The 18,072-nt window shown below is 43.7% G+C and overlaps 1 protein-coding gene across 1 annotated transcript in view; it reads left to right on the top strand.

Annotated features, from left to right (window-relative positions):
* Positions 1-18,072, top strand: part of TET1 (tet methylcytosine dioxygenase 1) — a 54,698-nt gene that overhangs the window by 23,916 nt on the left and 12,710 nt on the right. Inside the window, exons 4-9 of the mRNA XM_054288458.1 lie at positions 744-834; positions 1,431-1,524; positions 12,698-12,906; positions 14,178-14,328; positions 16,950-17,039; positions 17,771-17,908. Coding sequence (XP_054144433.1) covers positions 744-834; positions 1,431-1,524; positions 12,698-12,906; positions 14,178-14,328; positions 16,950-17,039; positions 17,771-17,908 — 773 coding nt within the window. The remainder of the gene's footprint in view (positions 1-743; positions 835-1,430; positions 1,525-12,697; positions 12,907-14,177; positions 14,329-16,949; positions 17,040-17,770; positions 17,909-18,072) is intronic.

Here is an 18,072-nt window from a genome sequence, read left to right as displayed (position 1 = left end):
AATCTGTTAGACAAGCAGGAGAGCATAGCTGGGGTGGCCTTGCTCCTGCCACTGTCAGTCCTGATGGCTTGGAAGAGTCCAGGCCCAGGCTCCTGACACCTCTGGCCATGTGGGGAGAGCTCAGGGGCCACTTGCAGAGTGCCCCTGTTGCTGCAGGAGGTGTCACAGCAAGCTGGGCGTGGAGGGCTTGGCTGAGGGTGTCACACATGCTGTGCTGTCACCGTGGAGGCACCCAGGTGGAAGGACAGGTCAGAGCCTCACAGTAAATGATCTGCAGGCAGATTGTCACCTGGCTTCCATGTTCTGAATCAACAGAGGGCTTGTTTAGAGGTCTGGGTTATGGTTTCTGTTCTGTAGGATATGACTATCAGTTAATTTATTGTACTGCCCTCAATTCCTCTTTGTCTGAAATGAATTAATAATGTTCCTACCAACAAGGACATTGGGAATTTGATGTAGTCACTACATGCCAGCTCCTCTAATGAAAGTTTTACAGCAATGTTTTGCATTCTTTAATTAGGGTTTTACTTTATAACATTAAAAAAATGCTAGCAGAATCATTGGAGCATAAAATAATTTCAGAGTGTCTGAAGAGAAAAGCCTGTCATACTCTTTATTCAGGCTCAAACTTTGTGTTCTAATTTAGTTTGGAAGGCAATTCTGTAAACTGTTTCTAAGTTTACTTTTAATGGGGTAAATCAATTTTTGGATGTGCCAACATAGTTTTCTTTACCTGTTTCCAGAGCAAATTATAGAAAAAGATGAAGGCCCCTATTACACACACCTCGGGACAGGACCAAGTGTGGCTGCTGTGAGAGAAATTATGGAGAACAGGTGAGGAAAACCCAGCTTTTAATGTCATTGTGTTTTTGGCTGTCTAAACAGGGAAGAAGTAGAGCTTTGTGAAAGGAAGTGCTGTGCTTAGCTTTGTTTTATTGCACTTTTGTCAGTACTCATTTGTAAAGTGTTTTCTTGTTCAGATGTCATGAGGTGAGCATGAGCCCTGCAGGTCCAAACTCGTGTGTCTTCCCCGAGCCCAGGGCTGGAGGTCAAGTGCAGTGAGTTCTGAGGTGCCCTTGAAGTCAATAGGAAGGACAGAGATCAGCAGCTGGCAGAGTAAGGTTTTCTGGTGTCCTACCTGTAAAGAAGCTGTGGCAAACTGGAAAAAAAAGGTCATAATAGTGACTGATTGCACTAGGATTTATATGCAGATAACATTTCCTTAGTGGCAGAAGTTTATCAGAAGAGAGATGTCTAAAACTGCTCTTGCAAAGTAGGGTTTTAAATAAAAGGATTTTTTTTTGCTTTATAAATACTTTGTTTTTCTTCTGTTCTAAGAAAAAATAAATTCATTAATCTTTTATTGAAAATGTTTCATCTTATAATTGCCTACAGTAGTTTGTTTTAGTTATGAACTTTTTTTAATGCAGGTATGGAGCAAAAGGAAGTGCTGTAAGAATTGAGGTGGTGGTTTATACAGGAAAGGAAGGAAAAAGCTCTCAGGGGTGTCCAATTGCCAAGTGGGTAAGTTTTTATATTAAATCAATAAAGTTGTTTTGTGTGGCTTTAAATGATGTGTAGTCCTTGACCTCAAATCTAATCTGATCTTTAATGAAGATCTGATTTTGATTGAAGATCTGATCTTTAATGAAGATCTGATTTTGATTGAAAAGCCTGCCTGAATGATGAAGGAAAACATTTTTTTTCTTTTTTCTTTAAATTGAAGGTATGGTGCTGTATGTTATGTACTGTGGTTTGAATGAGTGTGAAAGGGAGAGGCTGAACAGAGCTATCGGGGATGAACAAGGGTAGAAACACCCTGAGAGCTGGAGTGTTTTCTGAAATATGCCATTGGGAATTGGGAAAGAGGGAAAAGAAGAGATGGTTGCTTGGGGCAGTTGGAAAACTCTCTGGGAGTGTTTTTAAAAACCCTTCTCAGTTGCATGACCACTTGAAGAAAAGAGAGTGATGGAAGAATTTCAGTCTCATATGCCAAAGGGCTCATTGCTATTTTTGAGGAACTGAACTCAGTATTTGAAAATGTAAGTGTTATGATGATAGTTTTCACCAAAGTCTTGTCTCACATTGCTTCATAGGAGCCAGGAAATGAGGTAACAGACACAAGCTCCAGGAGAGAGCTTGGAAAGAATTGATTGTCCTTAATCTTTGCTGAAACCACTGAGGGAGGTAAAAAGTAGACTGGAAATCTTGTAAACTGAGTTTTGGAAAATAATGAAAGAACTTGGTTGTTAAAAGAAAATATGTATTGCTGTATTTAGGGATTTCAGAGTTGATTGAAAAAACTGTGAAGGTAACTGTAGAGTTGGTAGGGTAGTGTTTGTAACCATGTGCCAAAATAAGGTTATTGCATATTGTGTGTGAGGGAATTTGCATGTTAAACATTTACTGCTTGTGCTTGGAACAGTCAAAATGTGTTTTTTATACTGAATACATAAACTGTTTTTTCAGAAGGGAATCATATATGGCTTGTGCTTCAGTTCATATTTAACACCAAATCCAGTATCCAAGAAAAAAATATTAAACTAATTTCATAAGCAACTGACCCAAAAAGAATGGAAAGATTTTTCTCAGTGCTTCAGCTAAGTGAAACACTTAGTTTGAACAGAGGACAGGAGCTAAAATTTGTACCATAGAAAGAGTTGTGAGCAGCTAAAAGGAGGAAGGCATTTCAAGGTAACTGTTAAGGTTGATTTTTCTGCAGCCAGTATCTGTGCCAGTGCTGTGTTTTGTGTTGGAGCTGTCCCACAGGAGTGAGCAGTGTGACAGTCAGAAATCCCTGGGGTGCCTATGGAGAGGGCTGGTTTCAGCTATGGGGACCTGCTCTCCAGTTAGATTTTCACCTTTCTGCATGTAAAATGTTTGTGAGAGCCAGCTTTAGTGTTCATGTAGCTGAAATTCTGGGGAGCAGTGACTTTCTCTTGTGTGGGTTCACACCTAAAGGGGAGAATGTTTTCCAAGTCCGCTGTTGTGTGTGACTGTGCAGTACAGGAGAGGGAAGGAATCCCTGACATCTCCAGAGCTGATTCATCCTCTATAAGATGCACATTTTGGGTTTAATGTGTTGCATTCATTTTTCATAGGCAGTGCTATTTTTAATCCTTTTATGGAGCATATTTGTATTTTGGCTATAACCAGAGAAACTGGATGGTGAGGTTTGTTTCAAAGTGTCTGGAAAAGGTTTGCTGTGCTTTGATACCTGCAGCTGCACAGGGACTTTCACTCACTCATTTCCAGTGTCCCTTGGAACAGACTCACTTCTGCTCTTGCCTTAGGGCTCCCCAGGGACTCTCAATGCTGAGAGCACTGGGATGGAGTTCTGCTGAAGGACAGAAGAATGGAACTTACCTGTTGATCCCATTAAACTATTTTTTCCCGACTAATTTTCCCCATTTCCATTAGAAATTTTTTTCCATTAGAAGTTATTTTCTCTTAAGTGACTCCCAAGATGCACCTGGTGTGTTAAACACCTTTTGGGACAGGCTCCTTTCGTAGATTTCAGGTTGCCATAAATTTGCAGAATTACTTCTTTCACTCTTTTAATACCAAGCATCTCTTTCATACAAAAGAGATGTATTTTTTTTTTTACAAATACGTTACATTTTTACAATACATTTTGTATTGTATGTTTTACAATACATTGTATTTTACAATACATTATATTTTACAATACCTTATTTTTTTATAAAATATCATGCATTTTTAATGTATTATATTTTAGGGTGATACTTTGCCCCTCTGGATATGAACAAGAATGCTCCTATTAGTTAAATATTAGTAAATATTGCCCAGGGTTGTAAACCTTGTGCCTGTTCAGTGTGTAGGTGTCAGACTGACACCCACATGGACTGGGAGATGAGCTTCTGATTGTTTTCACTGCATGAGGCAGCAACAACATTGCTTGACCTTTGATGGGGAGAAGGAAAAACCCCAAATTGTGTTGCCTCATTGGTTTGTCAAAACAGAGTGAATCGAGTTTTGCCACAGACTCCTAATGTGTGCATATCTGTGTGGGTGACAGGTGTGTGGTCAGAAAATAAAATAGCTTCCCATCCTGGGACACTTGCTGGGGTGGATGGATGCTTCCTTCTTTTCTGTCTGGATTTCTGGTGCTTTGTCCAGCTCATCATCCTGCTGTGTAGTATTTTAGAGAAATGAAGCTCTGAGGTGCTGCAATGCCTGCCTGTCACCCTGAGCAGCCTGTTTGTGCCGTGACAGGTTTTGTGGTGCTGTGCATCCCTGGCACAGCCAGTGGGGCCTGCACTCACTGTTTGCTCAAGGGCTCCAGCTGCTGACAGATGTGCTGTGCTTTGGTTTCTCCTGCTCTGGCCAGGGGTGAATTACAGTTACTCAGTTTATGGGCAAGGGTTGGGGAATTTGTGAGTGGTTCATGAGCAGCTCACTGCAGGCATCATCCTGCAGCACTGAGGCCAAAGACACATCAGTGCTGACCTCAGAGAGGGTGAGATTTGGGGCTCGCTGGTTTTTGATTAAATCCATTTCCTGTGGGTTCCTTGGATCACCTAAGGTATCATTGCTATCTTCTGCCTTCATTTGGAGTTGCAATGCAATTTTTAAGGCTCCAGCTCTGGGAAAAAGAAAAGAGGGAGAGGAAATGACAAAAGCCCTCCGGGGCAGGCTGAGGTTCCTTTTGCCAATATTGTGTCTCTCTGGCTGATCAGTAGCACAGAGGTGCAGGAGCAGGGCAGTTCCCTCCCACAAGACTCACTTGGTTTGCAGTAATTCACAGCTTTGTGCTTCCCTGAGCTGGAGGCAGTGTGTTTGTGTTCAGTTGCCCTTCATAAATGTCATCTTCTCCCTTTCCTTCCTGTTCCCTATGCTGGAAGTTAAAATGCAGGCAGCAGTGATTTCAGCCAGTGCTCCACTCCCAGTAATTCCTTGCAGTTGTTTTTGCTTTTCACTGTTGCAGAGCAGTGATTTGGCATTTCCATGGCCCTTTCCATCCTCATGCCAGAGTCCATTCCTGCATGGTAATGCCCAGCTCAGAGCCCCTCTGTGTCCAAAACCAGAGCCACAGAAATGCTGATTTGGGCAGTCTGAGCTGTCCCTGTGCATCAGCACTGCTGAGTGATGCTGCCTTGCCCACACAGACAGCCCAGGCTGATGTGAGCATGGCTTCAGGGGCTTTTTGCAGGGCTGGGTCCTCTTGGCAATCTGCAGGCCCTCTGGTGATAAGGTGTTAAAAGTCAAAACTGCAGATCACATTTAATACTGCACCTGTTTCATCCTTGAGTTTCCTGTGTGGGCATCATCTGAACTTGGCAAACTCCTGACTTTTTGGGGCAGGGAGTGGGGGTTTGGCTTTTGTGGGGTTTTTTTTATGATTGTCCTCCAACCACTTCTGTCAGGGCTTTAACTTCAGGAAAAAATTCTTGGGTGTCCCCTGTGAAGCTTTTCTGACATAGGAATCTTTGCAAACTCCTTGTTTGTGAGCATCTGAGCCTTATCTTCTCTAAATGCCTTTTTTCCCCCTTTTTTTTGTTTGGTTGGTTTTGGTTTTTGGATTTTTATTAACAATTGGGTGATCTGTTGACCTTTTGGATTCTGTTATACTGGTGGTAGCCCTAATTTCTTTGAAAATACAGTGTTATGGTGCTTTAATGCCTTTTGGAAGCTGTTCCTTAGACTCTTTCACTCATGGACTGTTTGCCTTTTTTGAGTTTTTATTTATAGCTTGACAGATCCTTATTTTCTTTATGCTGGCTGTTTATTAGTAGGCTGTATTAAAAAAAATAGGGGTGGAATAAAAACAGATAAAAATCCTCATTACAGTCCTATACAAACACAAACCTGATATTAGCCACTAAAAGTAATGTTTTTAGAGTAATGCTTTGATAGCCCACTGTTATAATCAAGATTTTCTAGATCACTGAACCAGTAGGAATTTGTAACTAAATGCCAGAAACTACATTTTGTGAAGTGCTGAGTGACACTCAATAACAATAAACTGTTCTATAGATGCAGAGAAGATTTTTTTTCAGTTTGGTCATTTGGTTTGAGTTGAGAGAGTCATTGAAAGTGGGAATTGAGAAAGTGAGGAAATGGAGAAGTTACTCCTGCTTTGACTCTCTGTTACTGTTAGTATTAATAATATTGTTAGTGTCATTATAGTACTGTTAATTATTAATTAGTGTCAATAATCCATTGAAGGAAAATGGCTCTGTGATCTGGTTATTTCTGTTCCTGCTTGGCAGTTCAGGGCTCTGCAGTTCTGGTGCAGCCCTGCTTGGTAGGGGATGGTGAAGCTGTCATGCAGTTTGGAACATGACTGGGGAATTTTTACAATAGATTTGCAAAAGACTTCAAGGTAAATTCAGTGGACTGACTGTCCCCTGGACACAGGTGTAAGAGGGATGTGCAGTTCCATTCTGCCTTAAACAGCTCACTGTACTTTGTGCTTTTATTGCATTTATGGAACTGTCTTTGTGATGAAGTGATGTACTCCATAGGAGAAGTCTTAAAGGAATTATTTTTAGCAGATAGAGAGAGTGGTTGGTGGGGGTTTTTTCACTTTTTTCCATGGTGTTTTATTAGAGCATCACTTTCTTGCCATGGTGTTGTACCACATTATGAGAGTGCGTGTAGCTGTGCAGGCACCATTTTCACTGTTGGCTAAATACAGAATTGCAGGAGTTTATTTGGGACAGAAATGTTTGTAACATCATCTGAAGTAAAGTTGTTCTTTAAGTAGAAGTAATAAAGTAAAAATGAAGTAGAAAACTATGTTAAGGTAAACAAGGGTAAGTATTATTAAGGAGCAAGAATTTTGATATTATCACTGCTTTATTTAGAGCAGTGTGACCTCTGAACAAACATCCCTCCCAAACCAGGTGCTGCTTTCCATGGCTGCAGTGTGGCAGAAGGGGAAGCCTGAGGGAGTGAGGAGGGGAAGGGCCCTGGGAGCTGAGCTGTGGGTTTTGTCCTCACCTCTGCAGTGCTGGTGGTGTGATCACAGAAAAATCCCTGACCCTGAGAGTGCTGCACTCTGCTCATCTGTAACCACTGCAAAATCCCTGACCCTGAGTGTGCTGCACTCTGCTCATCTGTAAGCACTGCAAAATCCCTGACCCTGAGTGTGCTGCACTCTGCTCATCTGTAACCACTGCAAAATCCCTGACCCTGAGAGTGCTGCACTCTGCTCATCTGTAAGCACTGCAAAATCCCTGACCCTGAGTGTGCTGCACTCTGCTCATCTGTAACCACTGCAGCAGTGCCAGGAGCAGCTGCAGAAGTGCTGCAGATATTGCACATCAGTGATACTCCTGCAGAAATGACTAAAGAACTTTACAGGGTTGGAATGACAGCAGCCTTGCAGAGCCAACTCTTTGATGTAGTCTGCCAGCAGTGAGGAGAGAAAATTCAGCAAAGTGGAGTTTATTTCCATTTTAATATCTCCTAGACATGCTGAGAATAAAAGGCTGTAACACTTTCCAGTAAGAAAAGTTTTAATGTGATTTAGTGTGTGTGTTTAAAGGGGCAATTAGGGAAAAGGAGGGCAGACTCACTTCTGTGACAAGCTGAGCCCTTTGTTCTGCTGTCTGTCAGAGCAGCAGCAGGTTTGGACAGCACCCTGCACTGGTGGAAGGAATTGTATTATTAATTATTAAGGAATTAGTTGGGTCTTGTCCTGTGTTGAGGGATCTCCATACACAGACTCTGTACAGAGGCAAAATCTTCAGGTTAGAAGACTTGAAGGCACAGTGCTGTAAATGAGTTTCCTATTTCAGGAAATCACAGGGAGCATTAAACTATGTTCTCACTTTCAAATCAATTGCTTATACCCTGCAAAGCAGCCATGGTTTATTTTACTGAAGAAATTCAGAATGGGCTGGAGGGAATACTGCAGTGGAGCCACATGGAGATGAAAAATACCTAAAAAGGACCTTTTTGTTGGTTCTGTTGTTTTGGGAGAGTTTATCCAGTAATTTACAGGAGTATTTAACACAGTTAAAATTTTGGGCTCTTTGCTATCAGTGTCTGGTTTCTGTCATGTTGAAGTTAACACAGCTCTTGTGGTGATGGTAATTGGAAAGTAATTTCTCATCCATGTGGTAATTCAGCATCTGGGGCACGGAGCTTCTGCAGGCTGGCTCTGAGCTACTTTCACAAGTCCTGTACGTGCTAATTTAGATAGACTGGCTTGTGTCTCAGGACATTTTTATTCAGTGTTCTTATTCCTTGTCCTAGAGCTCCTGCCAAGGAAGTAGAACACGAGCATTTGGACAGCTGAAGCAGGTTTTATTGATAGTGTAACTTTACTGGTGCTCTTCATTGCAAACTGTTTAGAAATTGTTTGAAAAAAATGGGAGACAGGAGCCATGATAAAAAGTTGTTTTTTAAAAAAGCCATCATGAAGAGCAGGAATGACTTGAAATCACAACAAATGGCCATTAAAATAATAGCTAAAATTCACTCAATTTATAATATAAAGTCCCACAAAAAACCAGTGTTGTGGTTTCATATACACAGTGATGGAGCACTGTTCATGCTCAAGATAATGGTTCATTAGACATCAGCTCGTTCAGCTGTGATGGAAACAGCAAAACAAACAGCTGGGAATTATTGGGGAGGAGCAAAGAAATCATGGAATGGTTCTGCCTCTGTGGAAAGTGTGTGTCCCTCAGGCTGGCTGGGTCTGGTCCCCATGTCCAGAGAGCCCAGCAGGACTGGGAAGGGAGAGGAAAGCAGGGCTCTCTCAGGGCTCTGTGGAGAGCTGCACAGCAGGGTCTTAGCCAGGCTCACCCTGCATCAGAACTAGAGGGCACTGGCAGGAGAGAGCTGTGCAGGAGGAAAAGGCAATGGTTCTTTCTTGCACATAATCTGTGTTTAAGCTTTCCTGGTAATTTAGTGGGGGGTAAATTGCTGCATGGATTTAAAAATGAGTGGAGAAATGCAGAAAAGGCAAATCCTTAAGAAGCTGGGAGAGAGCACATCCCCTGAGCTGCTGGGGGGTGGCTGGAGGTGCCTGCCCTCCCTGAGAACCATCTCTGCACATCCCAGTGCCTTTTTTGCTGCTCCTCCGTGAGCAGCTGCTGTTGGCCAGGCTCAGGGTCAGGGTAAGGCTGGCCAGTCTGCTGCTCTGACCTCATTCTTGTACTCTGCAGTTTTTAGAATCCCTTTCTGTCTCTTGACTATCCTTTTATGCAAAGGTGTGAACAATCTGAACTTCTCTTGTTTATCCCATAACTTGATGCTGAATTGCTGGAACAAATTCTGCTGGATAAAGCACCTTTTCAATAAATATGCTGTAGATTTTGACTCATGCTTTCTGGTAAGGAAATTGGATAAGCTTAGACCTTTGTGGCTGTAGAAGAAGATGTAGCTGTGGTGTGTTGCCCTAAGAGCTGCTGATTGTGTTTGTGTCTCAGTTAGCTGTGGCTCACCTTGAGGGCTTGCTCATGTTCTCAGGTTCTGTTTGAGCCTCTCTGGGCTAGCTGATAAGTTGAATTACTTGAGTTGCTGCCTTCCCTTGGATGTACATATCCACAAGGACACCTGGACAGCTGCAGTAATGCAGGACATGGTGGGGTGGGTGCACAACTACGGCACCAGAGCCAATCTAAACCTTCCTTGGGTCAACTTGAGGCTGTAGTTGCATTTCAGTGTTACATAATGCTTCACAAACTTGTTACAAGTCTGTTTTGTTGATTATGTTATTTTTTCAGTGTGAGTCAGACAGTCAGTCATGGTTAGCTTGTGTGGAAAAGCAATTGCAGGAGAAAGGTTTTTATTTTCCCATTCTAAAAACCTAGCTTTGAAGGTCCCCCACTTAACAAATGATTACTTTCTCATGCCTTTTAAATTCATTAGGGACCAAAATTAAACAAACTGAAGCATTAAGTTATTTACTTTATCACTGTTGCTAACTACATCACAGAAATCATGAGTAATACCAAAAACCTTTGGACACAAGGTTTGCCAGCTGATTTCTGCATTGTTCCAGAGTTCAGAGCTCAGTTGTCCTGCTCAAAACTTCTTTTCCTTACATTGAGGGTGGCATTGCTGCAGATTTATTACTATTCCACAAGAGAGACTGAGTTTAGCCCTTCTGTGAGGATGGGAGCACATGGTGTATCCTGACCCACAGGAGTGACCTTCACACCACTCTGAAATCCCTTTGTGGCCTCAAGGTGAGGGACTCTGAACTGTTTTGGGGTCCTGTAAGAATATTGGATTCTCTGCTATGTACACAATTGTTATTGTTAGGTTGGACATGACATACACACACATGTTTAGGGTCCAAGAAGAAAAAAGCTTTTTATTCTGCATGTTCTCCAGCTTATATACTCTTAACAAAGTGTGATCTTAAGTCAGTAACTACGTCACAATAACCTGTTATATTCATTGGTGCAAAGAAATTAGCATCAATATAATTGGCAAAAGTTTTACAGAAATTTAATAAGGCACATATACACACCCACTTAAGCACGTAGTCTAGCTTACAGAAATTTTCATGTATCTTTTCTAATCTATTTCCATGCTGATGGCCTTGTCTTCTTCCTTGCTATGGATGCACTTAAAAATCATGAATTATTTCTTCTATTAACTCAGCTTTCCATGCAGGCCAGCTGTCAAGCCTCTCCATACATAATGAAGCAAATTCCAGCTACATTGAACTCCAGAAAAGTGGGGTCTTGGTTTAAAGGAAACTATAAATTTTCTTTGTGTTCACTTGTTATTTTTCCTGGACGTTCTTTCTAGTTTAGAGGTATAAGAGAACTTCAAAAGGGCAACCTGGTGTTGTACAGTACCACACTGTGCTATTGAAGTTACAGCCTAGAAATAAATTTTTTTTAAAAAATTATAAAAGAGAAGTAAAAGCATAATTTCACACTGAGTAATAAAATTAAATTGTTCTGGCTTGAAGGAATTGTGCAGCATTGACATAGTAACCTGTACTGTGCATCAGCCCTAACAGATTACTGTAAATCTCACCTAAAGGTGAATGAGTTGGATTGTTTCTCTTTCTTTATAAAACATACTGAACTGTTTTGGAGTCACAACCAGGACTCCTTTTGAGGAATGGTCTATCAGAGGCATTTACTCATATTCTCATTAATCCTAAGGTTATTGTAAGAGTATATGATTAACTTTAGAAGGGCCATGCTTTATCCCCTGACACAAACTTTAAGCTTGCTTCTTCCTGCTCAGCCTGCACAGATGCTCTCTCCAGCTGCTCATTTGTTGCACACCTTTTCATTTACAGATGGACTGCAAGTGTGCTTTGGTCCCTGCTTTTGATGGGTCCAAATGACTTGGATGTTCAGAAGTGATCAGGCTAAGGGGTCACACATGTATGACATCTGCACATCTGGCAGCAAAGCAGATCTGACACCAGTCCAATAGGGAATCTGCCTGAATGCTCAGCTATTGGGAGGTATTGAAAGAGCAGGTGAGCTGTTGCCTTCCTGCTTTTCTGGTCCATGCCCAGTGCTGTTTGTTACCTGCTGGAGGGTGCTGGGTGAAGCCTGGCTGAGCAGCTGCATGCCTGCAGCAGGTGCATTGCAGCACAGCTGCACAGAGGGCTGCAGGGCAGGGCTTGGGGTGCACAGAGAGACACTTGCTGGAAGTTTTGTGCAGGCTGTGCTGGCTAAAACACATTGGATGAATAAATAAATCTGTTTTCAAAGACTATGTTCTAGTATTACCTAGCTTTAATGTGTTTTTGCTGGTCTTAAATACAGCTCTGTTTCAGATTGTGGCAAAAACTTAAATATGTGGGAGTAGGACTGTAATTGTTTCCCATTTTTATTCAGTGGTGTACTGTACTGTTCCATACTGGTTAGTGTGTGTGAGGAATAAGATTGTTCTGTGTATCATACAGGTAGCAAAAGCTTCAGCACTCTAAGAACTTTAATATAGGTAGTCTGGGGATATGTTCTGAAAAGTCACATTCCTTCCCTCACTAAGAGCACAGTCTGTTCCATCATTTTTTTCTAGTTTTTCTTTGCAAGGGGGGAGCCATCTTAGATATCTGTGACAGTGGTGGCTGCCCTAGCACATGCCTGTGTGTGCTCTGGGAGTGTGGTTTCACATAGGTATGAGCCTTCTGCAGTGTTAGGGACTGTTTTCTGTCACATTTTTAAGGTAATGTTGGGTTCTCAGGGGATTTGTTGTCCTTCTGGAGGTTATTTTCCTTGTAATTCATCTTCTTTATTGTTTGTGTACAACACCTAAATTATTACTCCTCCTGTAAAATGTACTGCTATTTCTGCTGCAGGGAAAAAAACCAGCACAAAATCATGTTCTACACCAGAAACTACACCAGAAATGAGTGTGTGATGCTGTCCCAGTCCTGCTAGCAATGGACACTCTCTGGGCAGCATTTCTTTTTTTTTCTTTTTTTTTCTTTTTTCCTTTCTCTCTTTTTCTCTCTTTCTCTCGCTCTCTTTCTTTCTCTCTTTCTCTCTCCCTTTCTCTCTCTCTCTCTCCCTTTCTCTCCCTTTCTCTCTCTCCCTTTCTCTCTCTCTCTTTCTCTCTCTCTCTTTCTCTCTCTCTCTTCTCTCTCTCTCTTCTCTCTCTCCCTTTCTCTCTCTCCCTTTCTCTCTCTCCCTTTCTCTCTCTCTTTTTCTCCTTGCTTTTTCAGGCCTACTTGTCCCAGAGGAGAGCAGCCCCTGCGGTGATGCCCATGCTTGCAGTAACCCAGCCATTGTTGCAGGTGATCCGGAGGAGCAGCGACGAGGAGAAGCTGCTGTGCCTGGTGCGTCAGCGCGCGGGGCACCACTGCCAGACGGCCGTGATCGTCATCCTGATCCTGGCCTGGGAGGGCATCCCACACCTGCTGGCAGACACGCTGTACGAGGAGCTGAGGCAGAGCCTGCGCAAGTACGGCTGTCCCACCAGCCGCCGCTGCGCCCTCAACGAAGAGTGAGTGCTGCTCCTGAGGGACAGGGGCTCAGTGGGGCACCCGCAGTGCCAGAGCGCTGCTGGGAGCTCAGCTGGGACACCCACAGTGCCAGAGAGCTGCTGGGAGCTCAGCTGGGACACCCACAGTGCCAGAGCACTGCTGGGAGCTCAGCTGGGACACCCACAGTGCCAGAGCACTGCTGGGAGCTCAGCTGGGACACCCACAGTGCCAGAGCGCTGCTGGGAGCTCAGTGGGGCACCCACAGTGCCAAAGCACTGCTGGGAGCTCAGTGGGGCACCCACAGTGCCAGAGCACTGCTGGGAGCTCAGTGGGGCACCCACAGTGCCAGAGCACTGCTGTCACTGCAGGATCACACCTTGCTGCTGGTCTTTCCTGGAGAAAAGGCTCTCATGGGAGCTTTGTGTGCCATGCCCAGGGCTCTCAGTGTGTGCCATGCCCAGGGCTCTCATGGCAGCTGTGTGTGCCATGCCCAAGGCTCTCATGGCAGCTGTGTGTGCCATGCCCAGGGCTCTCAGTGTGTGCCATGCCCAGGGCTCTCATGGCAGCTGTGTGTGCCATGCCCAGGGCTCTCAGTGGCCATGAGCTGCTCCTGGCTCTGCCCAAACACCACCAGTGTGCCCTGTGCTCACAGCAGTGCTAACAGAGCTGCCAAGAAAGGAGATGTGACTTGGTCAAGTAGATATGAGGTTGAACACTCAAAATCAGGATCATCCTCTGTGCCTCTGAGAGGAATTTAAATTGATTAGAGAATATCTGCAACTGCAGTGCTGCCTGTGTGCTGATTGCTGTGTAGCCCACGTTTAACAGACTGAGAGCTGTATGGGAACCTGAATCTAATGGTTGTGCTCTTAAAGGGTCTACTCAGAAAGTCAAATCAATTTGGAGTTAATGGTTTTGCTGCACATAACACAAGAGCTATTGGATTTAGGGTAATGTTAAGTAGCAGGGCTATTTTCTTGGTTGAAGATGTTATCTAACAGGATAAGTCAAAATGAATGCATGGCTGTATTTATATAGCTGTAACTGTTTATATTTCTGTCCCAAATTTGGCTGTTGGGGAAGTTGAGACTGTCTCCATGGAGAAAAGTCAGCCCTCTACACAGGAGTATTTTCTTAATGGAAAATACCTGGTTAAGCCATGAATTTCACAAATTCCTTTGTTATGCTCTGTGTTATAAAAGAAATAGCAAAATAGCACTGACCTAAAAAAAACCCAGACCCAAGAGCTGTGTTGCCAGCTGACCTGCTATGTCTTTATTTCCTTTTCCAGTCGTTCTTGTGCATGTCAAGGACTTGACCCAGAAACTTGTGGAGCATCATTCTCATTTGGCTGTTCATGGAGTATGTATTTCAATGGCTGTAAGTTTGCCAGGAGCAAAAACCCCAGGAAATTTAGGCTTCTCACTGATGACCCTAAACAAGTAAGATATGTTTTTTCTCAAAATGCCTTTTCTGATGATTTTCAGAACTAGACATTCTCCACCTCTTCTCTCTCCCAGTATGTTTAACTGACCAACAAAGTTTTTGTGACTGTAGTATTTAGAATAAATGGGACTGAGATTTCATTCAGTGGAATGATTACTATGTATTTATATACCATAAATGATTCTGAATGCTTTTGTGCATGCCTGTTTAGCTCACTGTGTAACTCTGTGTGAAATTTTAATTCTTTGTAAGTAACAGCCTTTTCTAAGGACCAAGCTTGCAGCTCAGGGTTTCAGGCCTTTTGCCTTGGCACAGAAAATGTTGCACCTTGGGGTTGCACTGCTTTCCCACTGCTGTAGGACCAGCTGACAGCCTGGGCTCCCCAGTCACCAAGAATAAACTGGATTTTTTCTGTGGACAGCATGTTTTTTAAAATAGTTTTGAAGGAATTAATACACTAAAATGAAGTGCAGTTAAATGATACCAAAATTTCTGCTTATGAGTGTTAGTGATGCCATAAAGGTGAGGCAGCACAGAAAACAGGGATGGATTATGTGAAGTAACAAACCTCTAAAAAAACCCAACCACATTAGTTACTTTACATTGAAATATTTTCCTGAAGAAGGAATAAAGGTGTTGTAAGCTGGTGCACAGAGACCTCTCAGGGTGACTCCACAGTGCCTTTTGTTATGACTGTAGGTGTGTGCAACCCCATTCCCTATGGATCTCCTAGGTAAAAGTGCCACATCTTTGCTAGCACAGCTGGCATGTTTTGGGCACTCTTGGGGTTACCCTGCAGTAATTGTTCTGTGTACACACAGTGTGAGATATCCTTTCTTCTTGATAGATGTCACTTGATTCACTGCAGGTAAATATTGCTCCCAGCTCCTGACTTGTTGCCCTAAAAGGGTTTTTGAGGTGTTTCTCATGCACATGAGTGCAAGCCCTCAGTCTCCCCTGAGCTGTGTGGCTACTCACAAACCTCACTGGGGTACTCACAAACCCCATTAGGGTACTCACAAACCTCACTGGGGTACTCACAAACCTCACTGGGGTACTCACAAACCTCACTGGGGTACTCACAAACCTCACTAGAGTACTCACAAACCTCACTGGGGTACTCACAAACCCCATTAGGGTACTCACAAACCTCACTAGGGTACTCACAAACCCCATTAGGGTACTCACAAACCTCACTGGGGTACTCACAAACCTCACTGGGGTACTCACAAACCTCACTAGGGCTGAGGGAAAGCTTCTGCCTCAGCACAGCACTCTGCCCCTCTGCCCTCCTCACCGAGCACCTTCTTGAGGCTCTGCAGCCAAACCCAGCCCTGCTTGTCACAAGAGGGAATTTGTTTTATAAACTTCCACTTAATAGAAAAATGCATTTATTTGGCATCCTTGCATTTTAGGGGTCCTGTTCCTTCTCTGTCCTTTGCCTGTGTGTTGAGGTTATCCCCTGTCTGATGCTGTGCATGGAGCATTCTGTGCATGCGTTTTCCCTGTAGGTTTCTGATGCTGAATGAGAGGAGGTTAAGGGTGTAATATATTGAGGAAGGAATGGTTCCTAGGGTAGATATCCTTCTGGTAGGATGGATAATTAAGGATACATTAACTTCACTGTGGTTCAGAAAACCTTGTGGTAGCCATTTACAGCTGACAAAACTGGGTTTAGTACAAGTTAAAAATACAGCATCATCTTGTAATGTTACATGCCATTGAAAAAAGTAAAGTCTCCTGGTGTTTATGTTGGTGTTTACAGTGTGTGGTGATAAGTGGGTTTTTTAAAATAAGAAATAACAGCTTGCTTCATTTTGCCACTATGCACTGGGAGAAACTGAAGCTGCAGTTCTCTCAAAGCTTGGTCCTTGGAGGAAAAGAAATTAGGGAGTGTGTCACTGCCCTCTGCTTTCCCAATTAGTTGGTGATTTTCCTGGCAAAGCAAAAACTTAGGATAAGAATTTAGGGATTGTTTCTACAAATAAGAGCTTAAATATGACACCGCTGTGGAAGCCCACTTCGCTAATTCTGTGTTTATATGGATCAGCCATATAAAGGGAATGTTATTTCTGAATCTAGTAGTTACTTCCGTTAAGTCCTGATTTTTGCCCCTCCAAAGAACAAAATAGTTATCAGAAAATGAGAAAAGTGCCTGAAAGAAGACCTAAGAGCTGAAGATAAATGCTATTAGGAGTTTCTCACATGGTGTCAGCACAGACTAAGGCTCCATAAATAAAACACCAACAGAAGGCCTGGGCTTCCATCCCCACTCAGCTTGGGGTGTGATTTTTCTCCTCTGGATGTTACTTCTGTGGTTTTGTGTGCAACACACCTCACTCCTTGACTGCATATGGAAAGTGATGCAGAATCAGTTCCTGTGTGCTGGGTTGCTCTGACCTAGCAGGTATCCTCTATTGTTATTTGGCTGATTTCTGTTTAACAGCTTTGATGGGTTAGTCATGCAAAAGCTGGCATTTATGGTTGGTGACAAAGGGCAGCAGAACAAAGTCAGTTTAATAAAATATGGGCTAGGAGCTGACCTGTTGGGCATGTCTAAACTGGCTGAGATTCTTTTCAAGCAAGCTGCAGCACCAAATGTTGCCTTTCCCTGCAGGAGGAACTTCTTGAAAACAATTTGCAAACGTTGGCTACTGATGTGGCTCCGGTTTATAAGAAGCTTGCTCCAGAAGCTTTCCAGAACCAGGTGGGTGTGTGAGATCCAGCTCTGATAAACAGTTTCAATCCAAGGAGCAGCCCCAGAGGGTGTTCCTGATGGCTGTGCATTTGGAATCCTGGTGCATTTGGCAGGTTTCCACACACTGCCCCTCTTTACTTGAGCTGCTTAAGCTACTCATGGTGCTTAAGTAGCACCATATTTTTATCTGTGAAAAATGCTGAGAGATAAGGCTGTAAATAAAATGTTTTTCTATCCAAGACATTTGATTGTGGCTGACCTGATTATCTCGTTGGCATCCAGCCACAGATGTTGCATGTTTCATAGGAAAACATGAACCCCTGAGTCTGCCTGGCTGCCCTGATGGTGTCCCAGAGCTGTGTGTGGCTGGTGGGGTTACACAGCTCACTCTCAGTGCTCAGTGTCTGCAGTTTGCTTTCTCTCTCCAGGTGGAAAAGGCTGCCCTGGTGGTGTCCCAGAGCTGTGTGTGGCTGGTGGGGTTACACAGCTCACTCTCAGTGCTCAGTGTCTGCAGTTTGCTCTCTCTCTCCAGGTGGAAAAGGCTGCCCTGGTGGTGTCCCAGAGCTGTGGGTGGCTGGTGGGGTTACACAGCTCACTCTCAGTGCTCAGTGTCTGCAGTTTGCTCTCTCTCTCCAGGTGGAAAAGGCTGCCCTGGTGGTGTCCCAGAGCTGTGGGTGGCTGGTGGGGTTGCACAGCACTCTCAGTGCTCAGTGTCTGCAGTTTGCCCTCTCTCCCTGCAGGTGGAAAACGAGCACATGGGCCCCGACTGCCGGCTGGGCTGCAAGGACGGCCGGCCCTTCTCGGGTGTCACCGCCTGCATCGACTTCTGTGCCCACGCCCACAAGGACACGCACAACATGCACAACGGCAGCACCGTGGTATGTACCCTGCCCTCCTCACTGTGCTCTCACAGAGTGCTGCTGCTGCTGCTGGGGGCTCATTTCATTGCAGTGGTTTCACTATTAACTGCAGGTTGCCGTTTATCCATGCTCATCTTGTTTGTATATATTTGTTACTGTCTGCAGAGGGCATGGGTTCATTT

This window comes from Melozone crissalis, unplaced genomic scaffold (genome assembly GCF_028551555.1).
Source record: "Melozone crissalis strain CALT ecotype California unplaced genomic scaffold, PUWL_Pcris_2 ptg000062l_1, whole genome shotgun sequence".
In the NCBI taxonomy this organism is placed as follows: domain Eukaryota; kingdom Metazoa; phylum Chordata; class Aves; order Passeriformes; family Passerellidae; genus Melozone; species Melozone crissalis.
The sequence above is the reverse complement of the archived record's forward strand: the minus strand, read 5'-3'. Positions and strand labels throughout refer to the sequence as shown.